This window comes from Xenopus tropicalis, chromosome 10 (genome assembly GCF_000004195.4).
Source record: "Xenopus tropicalis strain Nigerian chromosome 10, UCB_Xtro_10.0, whole genome shotgun sequence".
Taxonomy (NCBI): domain Eukaryota; kingdom Metazoa; phylum Chordata; class Amphibia; order Anura; family Pipidae; genus Xenopus; species Xenopus tropicalis.
The window spans coordinates 19,408,463-19,428,824 of record NC_030686.2 but is presented as its reverse complement, the minus strand read 5'-3'; the positions used below and the strand labels follow the sequence as shown (position 1 = coordinate 19,428,824).

At 41.1% G+C, this 20,362-nt stretch overlaps 1 protein-coding gene across 3 annotated transcripts in view; it reads right to left on the bottom strand.

Annotated features, from left to right (window-relative positions):
* ifi35 (interferon induced protein 35) overlaps positions 1-19,335 on the bottom strand; it is a 34,151-nt gene extending 14,816 nt beyond the window's left edge. Inside the window, exons 1-7 of one of the 3 annotated variants that reach the window (XM_012952886.3) lie at positions 19,315-19,335; positions 18,902-18,962; positions 12,722-12,750; positions 12,090-12,176; positions 8,648-8,806; positions 5,886-5,993; positions 3,870-4,014 (exon numbers count right to left, since the gene is read on the bottom strand). In XM_012952886.3, coding sequence (XP_012808340.1) covers positions 3,870-4,014; positions 5,886-5,993; positions 8,648-8,806; positions 12,090-12,176; positions 12,722-12,733 — 511 coding nt within the window. In that variant the 5' untranslated portion in view covers positions 12,734-12,750; positions 18,902-18,962; positions 19,315-19,335. Of the gene's footprint in view, positions 1-3,869; positions 4,015-5,885; positions 5,994-8,647; positions 8,807-12,089; positions 12,177-12,721; positions 12,751-16,754; positions 16,850-18,901; positions 19,141-19,314 lie in introns of those variants that run through there. The other 2 variants (XM_031894662.1, XM_002932512.5) reach the window with 2 other exon arrangements.
* Between the last annotated feature and the right edge of the window lie 1,027 nt (positions 19,336-20,362).

Sequence of the window (20,362 nt, the reverse complement as noted above, 5' to 3'; positions counted from 1 at the left end):
AAGCAGCCCGGGAAGCCCCACTTGCAGGCACTCCAATATAGCCCACCACAAAGAAGAGGAAGGAGCGAAAGAAATTAGGAGAGAAGTTGGGATGAAGGAAATGGACTCGAGGACAATGCTAGAGGACGGGAAGATAACTCGGGGACTGCCCCCCCCCGCTACCGTTAAATATCCCATTATATGGACTAATAAAACACAATAAGGGTACCTTGAGGGAAATCCCATTGTTTGGTATCAGGTTTCATGTGATCCCAAACAACAACCCAAAATTCCTTTGGTTTTATAAATCAATGGCCAATGTATGCAAGTCCCATTTCTTGTGGACACAGGAGCCACCATGCCCCCCGATGTCTACGGCCTAGTACTCCATGAATGTTAAAAAGTTAAAGATCTCAGTCAGGGTCAATGTTCCTGTAGTATATTGATAATTTATTATTGTGCAGCTCAGACTGAGAGGCCTGTGAAAAAGACACTTTTTCTTTGTTGAATTACCTACAGTATGTGAGGAGGGGCACAAGGTATCACTCAAAAAGGTGCAGTACTGCAGACAATCTGTGCCATATTTGGGGTGTTTATTGTCTTATGGGCAAAGACTAATTAACCCACAAAGAGTCCAAGCCATAATACTGATGGCAAAGCCACAAACTAAAGAACAATTGCTCACCTTCTTAGGTATGGTTGGTTTTGCAGGCAATGATGGTTGTTCATATCACAACATTTTAAGGGGCATGCTTAAGGACTCAATAACTGACACTTTACAACTTTGTACTGCTGGGAAAATTGTAAGACTATGACTGCGGTCCTGTCCCAGATTCATGGAAACTGTTACAGGTCCGTTGCTTACTAAGGTATTACCTTCTACTGTGCAAGGTATGCCTGCCTGCCTGAGAGCACTGGCAGCTTTTGCGATGGTGGTTGAGTCTTCTATTCTATCACCTAATCCTGTCCAACTACTCTCTTTACTACACATCATGGTCTCCATGGTATTAAAGAACCGTACCACCCAACATATGACAGCGCAGAAGTTGTCTGGCTATGAGGTTATTTTAACATCCGCAGCTAACCTCTGTGTTAAGTATTCTTCCACCACTTCTGGCCCCATACCTATCCTACATGTCTGCTCTCCCTACCCACAAATTAGAACCCTGAGCCCATTTAGGACATTCAAATCTATAGATCATAAACCAAGAAATTTCCCCTTGGTGGGATTTTTCTAAAGCACCCCACTGGAGGAGGGCCCAATGACCATTTTTATTTAGCTGGGTATGCCATTGTTCAGTTAGCTGATATTGTACACGTAGCCTTTGCTATTTCAGCAACCTCAGCGCAAGTAGCTGAGCTCACACTAGAGCCTGCCAACTTATTGAGGGACAAGATTTAACCATTTACACAGACAGCATATATGCTTATGGAGTCGTGCATGATTTTGGCTTTATCTGGCAAAGTTTCACAGGAGCTGATGGCAAGCCTATTGTGCATGCTCTTTTTATCCAAGATTTGTTAGAAGCCCTTATGCAGTAAGGTAAGTAACCACACATTAGCAGTAGTTAAGTGCCATGGGAACTCGGACACAGTTGCACTCTGGGCAGCTGCTAACCCTATCATTTCCCACCATAATCAGCTCCCTGCTGACCTCATTGGTCTATGCATACCACCATCATTGCCGCATGATCAGCTCTTATATGAGCTCCAATTACATGCCACTGCCACAGACTTTACCTACTGGCAAGAAAATATGTTGACAAACATGCAAAATCACGATACAGAGGCAGAGGACTTTGACACTGAGACATATATTCCAGTCTATGCTTATGTTGCAGACCAAAATGATACCAAAGAAATTAGAAAGGACTTTCTTTCTATAATATATGTATGTATGTTTTAAGATGACTTGTAATGTCAATGAAATCCCTGTATGCCTCCAGGCTCACCTTTTAAAGAGTAGTAATCACACCCTGTATGTAACAGGAGCATTTATCAATGCACTAATATTTCCACTGTGCAATCATACAGTCCTGTCACAGCTTAGATAAACATGTTCCATTGCCAAAGGAATTGTTTTTCTCTTGTGGGAACACCTCATTTACTTATATTCCAGCTAATATTTCTGGTGGATCCTGTGCACTTGCAAGACTCAGCCTAGCTATACCCACTAGCTACCTGCTGCAGGCCAACTTAGTTAAAGAAGAAGGAAAGGCAAAGTCACTTGGGGGTGCCAAAATGTTAGGCACCCCCAAGTGACTTAAATCGCCTACCTTTTACCCCGGGCTGGTGCCCCTGTACGGAGAGAACAGCACCAGCCCGGGGTACCTGCAGCACTTTCTACTTCCGGGTTCGCTCACGCGCGCATGCACAGTAGAGAGAAAAGCCGAACTTTAACAGAGAAGTCTGCTTTTCACGCATGCGCCTGTCCTTAGTCGTTCCAAGAACGAAGCCGGAAGGAGGAAGCGCTACACTCCAGGTACCCCGGCTGGGGCTGTTTTCTCCTAACAGGGGCACTAGCCCAGGGTACAAGGTAAGCGATTAAAGTCACTTGGGGGTGCCTAACATTTTGGCACCCCCAAGTGATTTTGCCTTTCCTTGCCCTTTAAGCACTCTACAATAGAAACATCATATGAACAACTTCCTGGAGTTCAGACTTACATTTATTGTCGCACTCATAGCTTTGGGTGTTTCACTTGTTGGCGTGCCTGGATTACCCATATATCAGGGTCGGCAAATTAATAAGATTGCTTGTATTACCATTAAGAATATTAATGCTATGAGCACTGCAATCGCTAGCTTATTAGCCGATCTAGGAGATGTTAAAAAAGAATCGCAGAATCGTGCTGCAATTGACTATTTGCTTTTTAAACATAACCATGGCTGTAAGTATTTTAAAGGTATGTGCTGTTTCAATCTTTCTGATCATTCTTATGCTAGTAATCAACAGCTTGGTGTATTACACAGCCTAGCCTAGAAGGTTGGTGGGATTGGCTCTCTAGTTGGCTCCCAGATATCAGTGGTTGGGTAAAAACCATAATCGAAGTGATTGTATTTATCATAATTTGTTTAATCACCATACAATCACCCCATAACAGTTGTATTTCCCTGAGAAGTATCATTGAGCAGCTTGCATATTTTGTATCTTGTGCTTTTACTGACACATCCCATGCTGCTTAGCTTTGAAGTACAGATGGTCTTTTGCATGTACATAAAGGGTATAAAAGCTATGTGCACACCAAAATAAACGGAACAAGTTTTGAACTGCCTCCGTGGTTCCATCCCTCTTGTTCCCGTGTACGTCATTGTCCCGGCAGGAGGGCTCCCGCAGATCCCTACACTAAGAGCAAGCAATCAGGAACCCAACAATCATGAAATGCATTCTGACCTTCAAGTCCAGCAGTACTCAACCCATATTTATTATTCACAGATTTACCAGAACAATCTCAAGAGACTTATTTCTTTACTCATAAGCGCTCATTTACTCAGCACACCAAAGTTGTGGGAAAATTTTAATTCATTTTAAGGTACTTTCCTTTAACATGGGCTCCTTGCTGTGCTGTATCATTACACTCAGTGTCGTGGCCTTCCTAGCCTAGACATAAAGCAATGCAGCCATAGAGCATTCAGATCTATTGTCCAAGTTTTTCAACCAGAAGAGCAGCGGCCCAGGGGTCAAAGGATAGTGATTATATTCACTTGGCACCACCTTTTAATTACAGTTCCCATGTCCTTTAAACAGTGGAAAGTTCAAAAAATGGTGCCAATGATGAAAAGGAATGAAACTCCAAATCATAACCTGCCTTTTAATAGTTCTATCCACTTACATTGTGGTCATTGTCAAACAAAGAAGTGCTGATTACAGTGTTAAGCTGTGTTAAGCTCACCTTCTGGTTTCTCAAAGGTAATGAGTACAGTTCCCCCTTGTAGAGGATAGACAATCCGGTGTTTGACCATCAACCCATTTTCTGGTATCTTGTTAAGAGATTTGCCCTTAAAAAACATTTTCCTCTCTGTGCCAGCAGAAGAGACCTAAAGGTAATTATGAATGTAATTAAGCTCTGTCTGTGATAAATCATGTGAAATGCTAACCTGAACTTATCCCTAGTTCTCAGATTGCAGTCAATTCTTCCTTACCTTACAAGGTATAATTACAAGTCCTATATTAAAAGGGATATTTCCCTTTAAACCTTTTAGAATTGTGTAGGCTGGGGCTCTCCAGTTAGAGATAATGCAAGAGCATTTGCAATTGGTCTGTGTTTTATACATTATTTTTGTTCTGCAACATTTTTGTTTGTAATTTAGGGAGGTGGCAGATGGCAAGAATGTAAATCGCCGGTGGGATGGCATATGCGTCGCTTCGGTTTTGCCTGACAAGGAAACTTCGGGCAAACTCGGAAAACCAAAGCGATGTGTATGCCATCCCACTGGTGATTTACATTCTTGCCGGTGGGATGGCATTTCAGGAATATTAGTTGCCCGCGATATCGAAGAATTATCTCAGATGACTAAACTTCCTATCTGCCACCTCCCTTAGGGCCCATTGACCGTAACAACGCTGCAGTGGTTTAAGCAACAGACTAGAAGGTAAAATCGGGAAGACGTGAATAAAAAGAGAAGTGATTAAAAAATAATAATACAAATCTAGCCCTTAAATGTATTTCAGTTGGCAGACTGTGACCCCAGCAACCGAATATGAATTTACAATTGAAGTTAGAAAAAGTGAAAATAAGAAGCATAAAAAAGGACTTAAAAACTACAGTAAGGCAATATTCAACCTCATGAGCTTGAGGGTTTTTCTAGCACAAATTTATTGGGACATTATTGAAATTTTGCCCAGGGCCCGCTGGTACCTTAAACCAGCCCTGGCATTTGAACATGGTGATGGGGAAGTGGGATCTGGGTTAAAAAATGCATATTTGGGTCTTAAATTTACCACTTGTGGTTACAAAGTTACCCAATGTCTGAATAGCCAACTGACTCTCCTACATGAGCAAGGCAACATACAGATCCCTTAAGGTGCCCATACACTATAAGATCCGCTCGCTTGGCAACACCTACGGGTGGGCGATATCGGGTAGCAAGGGACTTAAAAAAAAAAATAATTACATTTGAGCTTATGGGGCAGTCGGTTCAGGGACCGCATCAACGAGCCGATGCGGTCCCCGATCCGACCGGATTTTCTAACCTGGCCGATCGAGATCTGGCCAATTTCAGGCCAGATATCGGTCGGCCAAGCAGCTCTGTTCTGCCCATACACGGGCCGATTAGCTGCCGAATCGGTCCAAGGGACCGATATCGGCAGCTATAGTCGGCCCGTGTATGGGGACCTTTAATTGTGTCCTCATTGCTGGAAAACAAACAAACAGAACTTTGCAGGCCAGCTCTGCATGGGAAAAAGTCTTAAAATATGTTTAACTTATCAGTAGTGTAACTACAGGGTGGGCCATTTATATGGATACACCTTAACATAATGGGAATGGATTCCCATTATGTTAAGGTGTATCCATATAAATGGCCCACCCTGTATAGAGGAAGCAGACCCAGTGGTTGCGGGGGTGAATGCAGGGTCTGTTTCCTCTATAGCGATAAAACTCCTTTTTCCACAGTCACTCTCCAAATTGCCAATAGGGAGGCAACACACAGGTGGACAGGAGACACCAGCGGGGGCCAACATTTACTATTTACCCCTACAACATTTTTAATTAAATAGGGTATAATCATTTGCAGTGCAATCCAGAGACCACTCCTAGCCAACTCCTGATGAACAGTAGTATGTTTAGTCACGGCAGCAAAATGCCCATGTAGCAGAGTACCACATTCATATTTCAACTGCCTGGTCAGAGGAAACTAGGTTTTTCAGTTTGTGGTAAATGTGTGACAGATAGTTACAGTGTACTTACCTTTGACAAATTTTGAATATTTTCTTTAACTTCATCTATTGCCTTCTCTAATTCTTCTTTTTGCTTTTTCAGACCCTGGTTCTCTTCCCATATGGATTTAATATTTTTCTGCAAAGGCACCAGAATGTCAGAGTTTAAAAAATATGACTATTCCAACACATCAAATTATGTGCACAGCTGTAATTCTGGGGGAAAGGGGGTGTCTGAAAGGGGTAAAACAAATTGTGTTATGACTCGTACAACAGTTTTGGGTCACTTAAATGTCATGCATTGGGCACAAGGTAATTTGGAGCACTTGACAGTATAAGAACCAGTATTTAGCAAAATTGCAATCTTCTCAAATACCAATGGTACTTTTGTACTATTGTTCACTTTTGTGCCCAACTGATACTATACTAAGACCTCCAACGTGTACAGCAGCTCTCCAGTTTAAAGACGAAGCCTTCTCTACATAATGCTGCCATAGTCTCAGACAAGGTGTTGGCTCAGCTTATATATGTCTCTGATCATGTCTCTGACATTATTTTCCACACAACTTTTAGGACAATCAGCATTGTTTGTTGGTCACTTCAACATACAGCTGTGCAATTCAGATATCTTATATAATATTACTATGAACCTTTTGAAAACATATTAACTATATTATAGCTAGTGAATTTCCAAAAAGACCCTGTACATGCCAGGAAAGAGAAACATCTGGGGATGTAAAATGTACTCTATATGGGAGTATATATTTCTATTGAAAGCTACGACAGGCTCATGGGGGCATTTTGATTGGTACTGTTTGTTGTAGTTGTTGCCAGACAAAAGACACTAGGGCTGATTCACTGTGCGTTAATTTTTATCGCACGCTTTTTTGCGCTAAAATAGACACGAAAATTAACGCGCGATTCACTATAGTATTACTGCGTGCGTTAAATTTCGCGCTACCGCATGCGTTAATTTTAACGCAGCATTAATTTGCGTGCCGAAATAATGATTCACAAACGTGCTAATTATCGCATTAGTCTATGCGAAAATTAACACCTACTTGAGGCAGGCGGTAATTATAGAAAAGTACAGTTAATGAGCTTTAGGCAATAAAATATGGATTTTGCAGTGTGATCTATTCAAGTCTGTGTTGGCCCTAGAGTGATGCAGCCTCCAGTTTGCAGGGAAATGGTCATTTTCAGTACATGACCATGCCAAAGTATTGGCATGTATGGTTAACATGGCGTGCTTTTTTTTGCACGCGGCAACTATTAATACATGGTGTGTTGATTAGCGCTCATTTCGTCAAATACCACACGAAAATAGTCTTCGCCACTAAAATAACGCAAGCAGTATCGCGCGTAAATTAACGCAAGTATGCTTTTAGTGAATTCTGCGTTAAGATGCGAAAAATTAGACGCGATAAAAATTTAAACGCATGCTATAAATAACGCACGTTTTAACGCACTCTAGTGAATCAGCCCTACTATGTGGCATTACCCTAACGGAGAATTAGCATGGAACCCTATGTTCTAAACCAACCGAAATCATGCTAATAATCAACAAAATATTAAAACAAATAGAAACTAGTTTAAATGTTATTTTGTAATGTACAGGTATGGGATCCCTTATCCGGAAACCTGCTATCCAGAAAGTTCCGAATTACGGAAAGGCCATCTCCCATAGACTCCATTATATACAAATAACTCTGATTTTTTAAAATGATTTCCTTTTTCTCTGTAATAATAAAATAGTACCTGTACTTGATCCCAACTAAGATATAATTACCCCTTATTGGGGGCAGAACAGCCCTATTGGGTTTATTTAATGGTTAAATGATTCCCTTTTCTCTGTAATAATAAAACAGTACCTGTACTTGATCCCAACTAAGATATAATTACCCCTTATTGGGGGCAGAACAGCCCTATTGGGTTTATTTAATGGTTAAATGATTCCCTTTTCCCTGTAATAATAAAACAATACCTGTACTTGATCCCAACTAAGATATAATTACCCCTTATTGGGGGCAGAACAGCCCTATTGGGTTTATTTAATGGTTAAATGATTCCCTTTTCCCTGTAATAATAAAACAATACCTGTACTTGATCCCAACTAAGATATAATTACCCCTTATTGGAGGAAAAACAAGTCCATTGGGTTTATTCAATATTTAAATGATTTTTAGCAGACTTGAGTTATGGAGATCCAGTTACGGAAAGATCCCTTATCCGGAAAACCCCAGGTCCTGTGCATTCTGAATAACAGGTCCCATACCTGTACATGTTTTAAAAATTGTACTTATGTGGCCACATTTTAAGTGGCCAAAAAATGTAATCGCGCGGTAATTTTTTTTTGCCGCACATCAAATTGGGTGTGGTCGCGCCAAAAAAAAACACTGTTACGTCAAAAAAGCGTGGGCGACAAAAAAATAATTGCGTGACAAATGCTTTTCACAAATTTTATGGCGAAGCGAAACGGGACAGATTCGCTAATCACTATCAATTACTTAAAATGTGCGTTCTGCATTTGTTGAGCTTTAATAAAATGTATTGGTATGGTATTTTCATACAATATTTGCTTTGCATCACGCCCCGGAAGGCGACCAGTGGAAAAGTAGCATACAGTAGTAGTTAAGATAATTGTGTGCTAGGTTAACCCTTACCAAGGTAAGAATACAGAAGAATGATTAGCCGAAGCTTGTGCTGTTGAAATACAGTAAAACACACTCAACAATTGAATACAAGCTAATACTAATATGGTATTGCTTATGTTTAAGGTTTCCAACATCAGACCTGATATGTCTTGTCTCTCTCTTTGAGATGTGCTTCCTCTTCTGTGATCGACTTCTGCAGGTTATCCACCTTTTCTTGCAGTTTCTTTGTAAACAACAATGCATCTGCCTTTTCTTTTTCATATTTATCTGCATCTTTTGTAAGGGCTGTGCACTGATCCTACCAAAAGAATAGAATATTATGAGTTATATCATGACTCTATCATGACACCTATCAAGATGGGCACAATGTATTCAAAATATAAGTACAGGTAGAGGACCTGTTATCCAAAATGCTTTGAGACTGTGATTTTCCATATAAGGGGATCTGGCACAATACCTTATATCTACTAAAAAATCATTTAAACATTAATCAATAACTTAATTAATATTAAACATTAAACAATAATTATTAAATAAAAATTAACCAAATAGGACTGGTTGGCTTCCAATAAGGATTAATTATACCTTAGTTGGGATCATGTAAGGTACTGTTTTACAATTACAGAAAAAAATGAAATAATCTTTTAAAATTAGAACTATTTGATTAAAGTTGAATCTATGGGAGATGACCTTCCCGCTTTTTGGATACTGGGTTTCTAAATAAGGGATCCCATACCTGTACATCAATCAAATGGTTACATATGAGACTTACCAATCACCTTAGTTTATAAGATGTGTTTAAATAAATACATGTTGCAGGGTAGCACTGATTGCAGTTAATTTTTTTTTTAGACGTGTCCCTGATTTTTCAAGTGATCTGTCACCCTAATATATAGTGTATACATGCTGAACATTTTTTTCCAGGTAGGCAGTGGACATGCCTATTAGATAATGAAGGATTGCCTCATAGTAAAACATTGATAAACATGCTGTAGCACTCCGATTCCATGTGGAAAGTGTTTATTGTGCCAACAAACCAGGCAACGTTTCAGGTACTAGACCTTTCTCAAGCCTACACACTGTGTAATAAAACACCTTTAAATACATGTGTTCAGAGGGAGTGGTGGGTAAAAACCCACCCTCACCATCTTTTATTTTTTGTGTAGTTTCTCCCACATATGTTAAGCCACACTGGCATTTAATCAAGTACACCACATAAGATTAGTCACAACTATAATACCTCTTAATGGGGACCTGGTTTGCCTAGTGCAGTCCCATTAAAGGGGAAGGAAAGGCTAAGTCACTTGGGGGTGCTAAAATGTTAAGCACCCCCAAGTGACTTGAATCGCTTACCTCGTACCCCAGGCTGGTGCCACTATTAGTAGAAAACCACACCAGCCCGGGGCACCTGGGGCGATGCGCTTCCTCCTTCCGCCTTCGTTAAGCCTTGACTGTGAGTCAGGCGCATGCGCAGTAGAGTGAAAAAGCCGACTTCTCTGGTAAAGTTCGGCTTTTCACTCTACTGCGCATGTGCGTGGCGAAGATGAAAGGAGTACCCATCTGTACAGGGGCACCAGCCCGGGGTAAAAGGTAAGCGATTCAAGTCATTGGGGGTGCCTAACATTTTGGTTGCATATTTTTACATCCCAGGTGCATGACCTTACATTTATCCACATTAAATCTCATCTGCCACTTAGCCACCCAGATTGCCAGTTGGTCAAGATCCTGCTGCAAGGATGCCACATCCTGGATAGAACTGACTGGTCTGCAGAGTTTTGTGTCATCTGCAAACACTACTAGATTGCTTATAATACCCTCCCCTAAGTCATTTATTAAGTTAAACAAAAGTGGACCCAGTACAGAACCCTGAGGGACCCCACTGAGCACCTTACTCCAAGCAGAGAATGTACCATTAACAACCACCCTCTGTACCCGATCCTGTAGCCAGTTTTCTATCCATGTGCAAACAACTTCTTTAGCTTTCTTTAGAAAGCAGTTGTGTGTACTGCATCCATTTGGATTTTGCCAAAGCATTTGATACTGTTCCCCACAAACGACTGCTTTCTAAACTAAGGTCTTGTCATTCTACTGCGCGCGCGAGCGAAGCAGGAAGGAGGAAGCGCTGCAGCTACCCCAGGCTGGTGCTGTTCTCTCCTAACAGGGGCACCAGCCCGGGGTACAAGGTAAGCGATTTAAGTCACTTGGGGGTGCCTAACATTTTGGCACCCCCAAGTGACTTTGCCTTTCCTTCGCCTTTAACGTATGCATGCTATTGGCTAGCAGGTATGGTGACCAACAGTTAAAGTCGAGGAACAGGGTCCCATGAATGAGGCATTAGATAGTGGCAGGTGAAGCTCCCTTTATAGTACACTCTAGGGGTGTAGGGCAGTTAGGGTTAAGCTAGAAAGAGGAGTTCTGAGCTCCTACATAGAACTGGCAGTTTTGGTTGTATCTCTCCCAGGCCACATTACCTGTAGTGTAGGGATCCCAGTGGATAGGGAATCAGAATAGAGAATTCGCTAAGGTGATGCACTCTGGGGCGTTGCAGAGGAGAAGTGAGATTCCTGCCAAACCTGTCCACAGGGGATTGTAATACATTATCAATCACACTCCTCCTGTCTCAGGTGCTATCTTAAAGATGTTTATTTAGCACTCCTCAGATCTGAATGGATGTATATAAGGGCTCTGGCACACGGGGAGATTAGTCGCCCGCGGCAAAACTCCCTGTTCGCGGGCGACTAATCTCCCCGAGTTACCTTCCCCTGCCATCCCATCGGCGACAATGTAAGTCACCGGTGGGATGGCAGACGCGGCGGGCGATTTCGGGAAATCGCGCCGCCGTGTGTGCCATCCCGCCGACGACTTACATGTTCGCTGGTGGGATGGCAGGGGAAGGCAAATCGGGGAGATTAGTCGCCCGCGAACAGGGAGTTTTGCCGCGGGCGACTAATCTCCCCGTGTGCCAGAGCCCTAAAAGAGGCCTAAGGACTTTGACTACCTCTCCTCATATCTGAATGGGTAGTCATTCAGATGACTTAGACAAAGCCTAAGGACTTTGTCTATCTCTCCTTAGATCTGAATAGGTGTCTATCAGGAGCCTAGAGACTATGGGGCTGATTTACTAATCCACAAATCTGAATCCGAATGAGAAAAATTCGGATTGGAAAACGAACATTTTGCGACTTTTTCGTATTTTTTTTCGATTTTTTCGGCGCCGTTACGACTTTTTCATAAATTGTCGCGACTTTTTCATAGCCATTACAAATTTCGTGAATTGTCGCGACTTTTTCATAGCCATTATGACTTTCGTGAATTGTCGCGACTTTTTCGTATTAAGCGCTCAAAAAATTCGCGACAATTCGCAAAAAAAGTCGCAAAATACCGATCATTACGAAAAAAACGCATTCGGACGCTTTTCGGACGTTCGTGGATTAGTAAATGTGCCCCTATGTCTATCTCTCCTCAGATCTGAATGGATGTATATCTACTAAAGCCTTGCTAAAAGTCATCATCATCATAGCCCAGTATGGCTTCTAGACTGGGTACAGATTACGCAGCAGTGGGTGCCCAGCAGGTTATACCTTCATCTTCTTTATCTCAGTCCTCATACGATCTTCATCTTCATCTATTAGTTGGTTGTTGGTGCCATCAACATGCACAAAACTTGCCTGTATGACAATGTAATAATGAATGAAGTTTGATTAAAAAAAAAGTAAATGCATTCTGCTATCTTTTTCATGTTTTTAACAAATCAATATTCTCCATACATTAGCACAGTATTTACTAACTTCACCACACCGCACTACTATTATTTGACTTATATAATATCTGCACCCCAGATACCCCTTATGGTTCTTGCATATGGGTGGTTTAAAACAAAAAGTAAACAATAAAAAAGGATCATGGATGTGTGACTAACTGCTCTTAGCAGGGGTACATAGACCTATTACAGTTTAAACTGTAATAGGGGAACTGCTGTATTATTTTTCTCTTTGTAGGGGCAGAGTTGGAATTGGCTACCAACATCCTACTGTGCTACTGGGTGATAAACTCACCATTCATTTTTTTTTTACCTGTGTTTTTGAAAGATATAGCCCTTTTTAGTCCAAATTGAAATCAACTACGACAAATACAAGATGAAGGTAATTTGGAAAGATACTGTTTGTAAACACTGTACTTTAAAAAAAGGAAAGACGCATCAAATTTTACTTACCTCACCCTCCATTGTCTTAGTCTGAAAATCTGGAAGCAAAAAAAGGATTAGCATAAATTTGTAATAATATGATTAACGTCAAGAATGATGATAAAATAATATAAATGATCATATCTTATATAAAGGAGCAGCTTTATTATTAGTCATAGCTCTACTTATATTCAGAAGTATCGATGTGAGAAAACACACATTCTAGATCTCAATTGCTTGTTTCCCATACAATCACTTTTTGGAACAGAAATAAACACCTTGCATGTGTAAATGGTACACATCCGCATCATATTCCTTGCACTTCTTCCAACTGCATACAATGAAAGAACATGTTGTGTTGGTGCTTAACGGCACGTGTAATGTAGAAGATTCTCTTGCACCTCAGTGTAAGAGGCACAAAATTGCATTCCTTAGAGCTAATTACCGTATATATTCGAGTATAAGCCGATCCGAATATAAGCCGAGGTACCTAATTTTACCTAAGAAAACTGGAAAAACGTATTGACTCGAGTATAAGCCTAGGGTTTTGCGCGCAACGAATGCCAGGAATCTTACATCTTCATATCCATATACTCGAGTATAAGGCAAGTCCTAGTTAATGAACTCACAAAGGAATTTAGAAAATTGGTATATGACACATTACATAAGAAAGTTGATCTGTGGCAAGTTTATCCATTTGCATCGTGTGCCTAATTGGTGAGATTTTAGTGGCTGTCAGTGGCCCTGACAGCCACATGACACACGGTCCTAGGTTAGCTGAACTCACAGACTGCACACAGACTGAAGTGCAGAATTAATATGTTTCACACACTGAAATACAAACTAAAAAATACAAAATACAGTCAACTACCAAAATGAATGAATGTTGGGTAAACTTTGTATAGTATATAACAGAATGATAGACAGTAATATAGAGCTGCTGATACACTACTAAGGCATTCACCATGATGACCACGTAACAAACTCTAATATGTATGCTACCCAACACCTTACAATAGCTTACCCAGTTTAATACCTGCTTCGATTTGGTCTGGAATACACAACGAAAAGCTGACGTCACTTCCTTTAGCGCCGCTTACTGATCAGCAGTTGCTCTGCAGGCGCCAACGTGGCTTGCAGCTAGTTCTGTGTCTGGCATCGGTTCCAAGTATATACGGTACCATACTCATAAAGCCACATCTTAGGCACTAGTACCTTCCATGTTCCATTACAGCCTTAAACTAGACAGTCGTCCGGCCTTCCGTCCGTCTCCGGGGGGAGGGGGGGGTGCGTGCCTAACGCGCCACTCGTCCGTCAGTCCGGGGGGGGGGGGGGGTGCCAGTCAACTTCAAATCCATATACTCGAGTATAAGCACATTTTTGGTGCTGAAAAACTCGGCTTATACTCGAGTATATACGGTAAGTGTCCAGGGTGATCTGCATCTGATACTGCACAGTATGTGTAGCATGTTTACCATTTACAAACGCATGCAAGGTGTTTATTTCTGTACTCGCTAAAGCTAGCCATACATGTCCATATATATGTCTTCTTCCAACAAATGATTGGATATTGCTTGTATGTTTAAATGCAAGGATCTAAAACTTCAGACTGAAATTGTATGATAAAGCCCTAAAAATAATAAATCAGAGGATGTTCTTAATATGAAATAGTTGGCAAGACACTAGTCATACGAAAGTGACTTCATGAAAATGCATTGTGGGTCACCCAAGGATACGGTCAGGTACACAATACATGCAGTACATGTAGTATGAAACTATGTTTTGTACAATTATATTGGTGTGTGTATGGCCAGCTAAACCTGCGCATCTCAATAAAAACAACGGAAGTGAAAACTATCCAGAAGTGCAAGGAGCACCTTTAGATGCAAGTACCTTTAATGAATGGAATATTTTTATTTTATATTTGTTCAATGACTGTATAAAATTCTCTCCATGACTCCTTCACTGCATCCCTTCTCTGAAAGTTGTTTCTTCAGTAAGTTACAACTACTAGCACAGAACTTATTTTTAGATGAATTTCCTTAGCCCTAAAACATTGCCCTTCAGGTACCCCTCACAGTGTATTTGAACATATATATTTTAACATATAATTGGATGATGGTATGGGCAAGTCTATACTCTGCAGCAATAGGTAAATGTTAGGTTACACTCATTGTTATTAATGTTAAAAATCTATAGTCTATAGTTAAAAGTCAATTGGGGAGCCTTTATACATAACCAAGCAAATTGATTATTGTCATAGCATTTCCAGGTGACCAGTGGGGAATTTGGGGTTAAGAGGGAAGCAATCACTTTAGATGAACAGATTAGCTTAACTGGGGCAAACCTAGCTGTCCTGGTTACCTGGAAGTTCTATTCTAGATCTGTTGTATCCAGGCCATATTTGTACACCGGGTCACACTTGTACACCAATCTCATGATCAGTACAGGAATACAAAGACGTGACATCACATGTCGCTAATAGATACATTTCATTCCATTCCAAATTTGCTAATGATCAACAACATATAGCATCTATTGTGATTACTAGTTACAGATTTAGTACCTTAAATAATAGGTCGCCCTGGTGGATTTATATGTCTTTAGAAGCATATGCTTTAAATTATGGATCTCTGAAAGGAAGTTTTATTTGTAAATATTCCTTTTCCTGTTTGAATGCTATACCCATAGTGTAACCTCTTCCAACTACACTAAAGAGATCACCCCAAACTGGATTTTTTTTATTGCAAGTTTCCATAGGTAACAACCCTGCTTTCATCTGTTAACTTCCTTACAATAATCATTTCCAGCATTTTTTGTAAGTGTTTTCCACAAATCCCACCCCAATTTTGCCACCTTTATAGAACACTGTTTTATTATGACAGGCGAGGTTGAGGATGGAAGCATATGGAGAATTAAATACAGTATACAGTACTTCTTAAAAATATACATGGGGAGGACACTGCTATAATCCTAAGGGTGATGTCCCATGGGGAGATTATTTTCCCATGGTTAAGCCTCAGCTACCGCAGGCAACTAATCTCCCTGAAATGCAGCCATGGGCACTATGTGAATGGCCGGTGGAAAGGCATACACATCTCTTGGTTTTTCTGAAGATGCGCAAAATTTCCTTCAGCTGCTTTCCACCAGCGATTCCCTCTATTCCAAGTGGAAATGCATTTCGGGGAGATTAGTCGGCTGCGGTAATCGAGGTTGACTAAACTCCCAGTGGGCCATTGCACTAATGGATGTAATTTTACCGTACTATCATGTTATCTAACCCTAATCTAAGGCTGTTATGAGCCCATTACGCTATTCCTTAGAATAGCAAGGACCAGAAAGTTGTTTCAGGGCTAGTAGAATTTATACAGTAAATAGTGCAAATAATGTTATAAGTGTAATGGATATAATTTAACTGTATTATCATGTTATTCAGCCCTAATATAAGGCTACAAGAACCCATTATGCTATTCCTTGGTATAACAAGGGCCAGAAAGCTGAGTTAGGGCTAATCAATGCAATTATTAAGCAGAAACCCTCATTTTCACTTTCCACTTTATAAACATTGCACGGCTTCTCCCAAGCAGTAACTAATCAGTGTGGTACTGGTCCACCAGGGTACCAGTAAATATCCCAATGTGTCCACGTGTCATTGCCTCTTGCTAACCCAACCATTTTACTGAGGTGTCAATGTACCACCAGGATAACTCCCAGTGGGCCCTGCTTTCAATGGGCCCTCCTACTGATCCAACCATGTATTGCTATCCCATGGCCATTCCCCATTTCTATAGGAGAATAAATAAGTTGAATGAAGAGAAAAGTACATTTAGTCTAGACAGTAGGCCAGTTGTAGAAGACGTTATGTTGGGCCCCTGGCAAACGTTATTTACTGTTTAACAACATGCATCGAGTTGCAATGAACTCTACATACTTCAGAGCAGTCTAATTTCACCTTCAATTTACTCTTTTTATACATGAACCTCATAAGAGGGCATATTACACACTAATGAGCATTACAAAGGTAGACATATTTCTTTAAAGCATTTTAACAGAATTGTCCTACCTTGCTTATTTGCTGTTTTCTGCGTGGCACTAAAATGTCTCTTCAAGTTCCAGCTTTCGCTTTCATTTCACAGGCAAGAAATGCTGGAAAATCAGGCTGCAGTTTCTGACACTACTGGTAAGTTAGAGAAATATTGCTTGCTGTGCTTTATGTGTACCAGTAGAGGATTCCTATGTGCAGCCTTTATATTAGATGATTTAAGCACCATAGTTTTACTACCACTGTTAAAAATCTAGTACATGGATTTAAAGGGGGGCATTATGCTGTTAGGGAAATCCAATTTCACAGCTTCACAACTTTCTCCTCCTGCTGCCTCCTATATTCTAATCTCAAGAGACACCCCTTTGTCCTCTGTATTTAGTAATAAGTAAGGCTCCAGAGGGTTTACCGTTAGGACCTCTTACTGTTTACCATGTGCCATATGGCTTTCTTATATATATTCCAAGAAACAGAATATAGAGGCAATAATGTCCCATGAAGAAAGAAAAGAGAATACCACATGGTTAAGGAGGAAGCAGGAGAAAAATGACATGAGATAGGGAAGGTGCATTGGGGAAGGCAAAAAGAATGACACTTGAGGGAGCAAATATAACAAAATAAATGGTAGTTGCAGAAATGTAAAAAGCAAATGCTTTTTAAATGGGATGATAAAAGGGAGATAATGAATAAAGTGTAAGCAAAGAAAATTGTGTTATTTACAAGCAAAAAGAAAATAGTTGGGAAAAAAAACAAAGCTGTTAGATCTAGATAGCAAGGGCAGTTCAGGCCCCAACTAGAAGATCAGCTGGAAGTACCCCTTGCATCCGGCAATGTTGCCTTAGCTTAGTACCCCTGATCCATGCCCGGCTGTAGGACCGACACAAGTTAAAGGTTATCAACCTGATGATTGGAGTAACTATCCTGACTGCTTTCAAAGTGGTGCCAAGCTGACAGGTGCTTTGCCCTGCCCAGTCTCCTAACAGAGGTGGGATAAAGCGGTGGCATCCTCCCTTACTATCCTTAGAGGTGTCTGCTATTTCTACTTCTGTTTTTGTGAGTATTGACTTATCCTTTACCATCTTGTCTTAGACGATAAAGAGTTACAGTTGATTGCAAGAGCTCCTGGCATCCATCTTACTTTAATCTGAGCTATTACACTACACAGTGAGAGTTGTAGTTCAACATCACCATCCAGCTATTTCCTGCCATATAGCGAAGGCCCATTCCAGAGCCAGAGAGTCGCCTGTAACCCATGCTCTAAATTTTGACACTAGCCTGGGTTTTGTCTAAATATAGCCAAACAAGCGTTACATCAGCATGGGAATAGATGGGTTTAGCCTGCCAACTGTCTTTCTGCTATTCCGTGCAGTCTGTCTGCATTTACTGCATCTCTCTATGCTCTAACACAGTTTGTACAGCTATAACGCCACAACAGAGCACACAGGAGATGCTCACATAGAATTAGTCTTGAATGTCTCTTATTGGAAGCTGCCAAACAGGTTGCTGTGATAGCTCCATGTATAACATGTTTTCCATAGATTTCAGAACTGGCATTTAGTGGGAAAATTGTTTTGAAAAACAGTGCCTTCAAGGTTTTGTTAATCAGTCATATTTGTGCAATGAATCTCTCAAATAGGGGGGTACCACCATTTACTCACAAGCAGAAAACGTTTAAGAGCTCCAGCTGGTGGACCCCAGTGTAACACTGCTTTTAAGCAACATTCCCACTGAGTGGGGTGTTAAAGCTCTGTGTTACTGCTAAGCTCCAACAGCCCATAACACAGAACAGAGTTTTGCCTCATACAATTAAAATATTTTGACACTTTGATCAAACCAGGGAAAGCTTTTATAAACGTGTCAAGACCGGTCTGTAGTTGGGAATCTAATCAGCTATCCTGGCTTCTGCTTTAAAAAACCCAATGAGTGACCTTTAGCCTATAGAATAAACCCATATAAATGAGATTTTCTTGGAGCTCCAGAATTCTTTTTGTATATTTGTATCTGTATGAGGCAATCTCCTCAACCCTAATGACTTGTTTGTGAGAGCAAAAACACTAATTTCCTCAACAGTTCACATTGCTTACACAAGGATGAATTATATACCAATGAGCATTACAAAGGGGGACATAGGTCCTTTTAATAAGCATTTAAAATAATAATTGTCCTACCTTCCTCGCCGGCTGTGCAGCAGTGAATTTCAGAGCCTCAGCTTTCACTTTCGTTTCAGAGCTGGAAAGCAGAAATAATGACAGTCTAGCTGAGCAGGGAGGGGAGCTGCTGGAGAAAATATTGCACAATGTGCCAGATTAACCTTCTAAGTACCGATTCACAACTTCCAAACTCCCATTTTAGATGGCTTAAAGGGGTTATTCACATTTAAATGAACTACTAGTATAATGTACAGAGTGCTGTTCTGAGACAATTTGTAACTTAATTTTTTGATCTATTTAGCTTTTTGTTCAGCAGCTCTCCAGTTTGTAATTTCAGCAGCTATCTGGTTGCCAGGGCACGATTTAACCTAAATTTGTATATGTCTATATATGTGAGCTGTGTATGTGTGTGTAAAGGTGGCCATACATACAAATTTTTCTTTCCCTAACGACCAACTTCAGTGTGACGTAACAAATGGAGCAGGGTGGAATAGGGAACGAAAGTCGCATTCCAGGCAGCTCTATCTACCAGGCAGATAAAAAACCAGCCACACCCTCTTCCTAGGCTAAACACACCTCCCTCAACTGATTGGTCAGTACACTCTAGCATTGCTTTCAATAAAGCTGCCATATATGCAGTGTGTGATGTCATCCTACTCTCCCTCTGATGATGTGTATGCTATCATATGCTCCTCCCTTATCATGGCTGTTGAAGTCTGGAGAGAAAATTATTTGAAAAGTGAGGGGATTCCTGCATAGAAGCAGGATGGAAGCCTCTCAGGATGATATTACTTATGTGATGCCTGGAAGGATGGGGTTGTCCCTAAGAGTTTCCAGGTAGAATATCGTTGCTATGTTGGTTTGGATTGTCCCTATGCACTGCCTGTTAGGATAGCGTCATTCCAATGAACTGCCTGATAAGATGGTGTTGTCCCTATGCCGGGCCTTGTAGGATGATATTATTCCTAGGAGCTACCTAGTAGGATAGTGCTCCTATGAGCTGCCTGGTAGGATGGCGCTCCTATGAGCTGCCTGGTAGGATGGTGTCACCCCTATGAGCTGCCTAGTAGGATGGCACTCCTATGAGCTGCCTGGTAGGATGGTGTTCCTATGAGCTGCCTGGTAGGATGGCGCTCCCTTGAGCTGCCTGGTAGGATGGTGTCACCCCTATGAGCTGCCTGGTAGGATGGCGCTCTTATGAGCTGCCTGGTAGGATGGTGTCACCCCTATGAGCTGCCTGGTAGGATGGCGCTCTTATGAGCTGCCTGGTAGGATGGTGTCACCCCTATGAGCTGCCTGGTAGGATGGCGCTCTTATGAGCTGCTTGGTAGGATGGTGTCATCCCTATGTGCTGCCTAGCAGGATGGTGTTCCCATTCACATAGCAGTGGACAAGCATATCTCCTAATGTAATGTAACTGTGGTGTGCACTGTTTAATCCAGTGATCCCCAACCAGTGGCTTGTGAGCAACATGTTGCT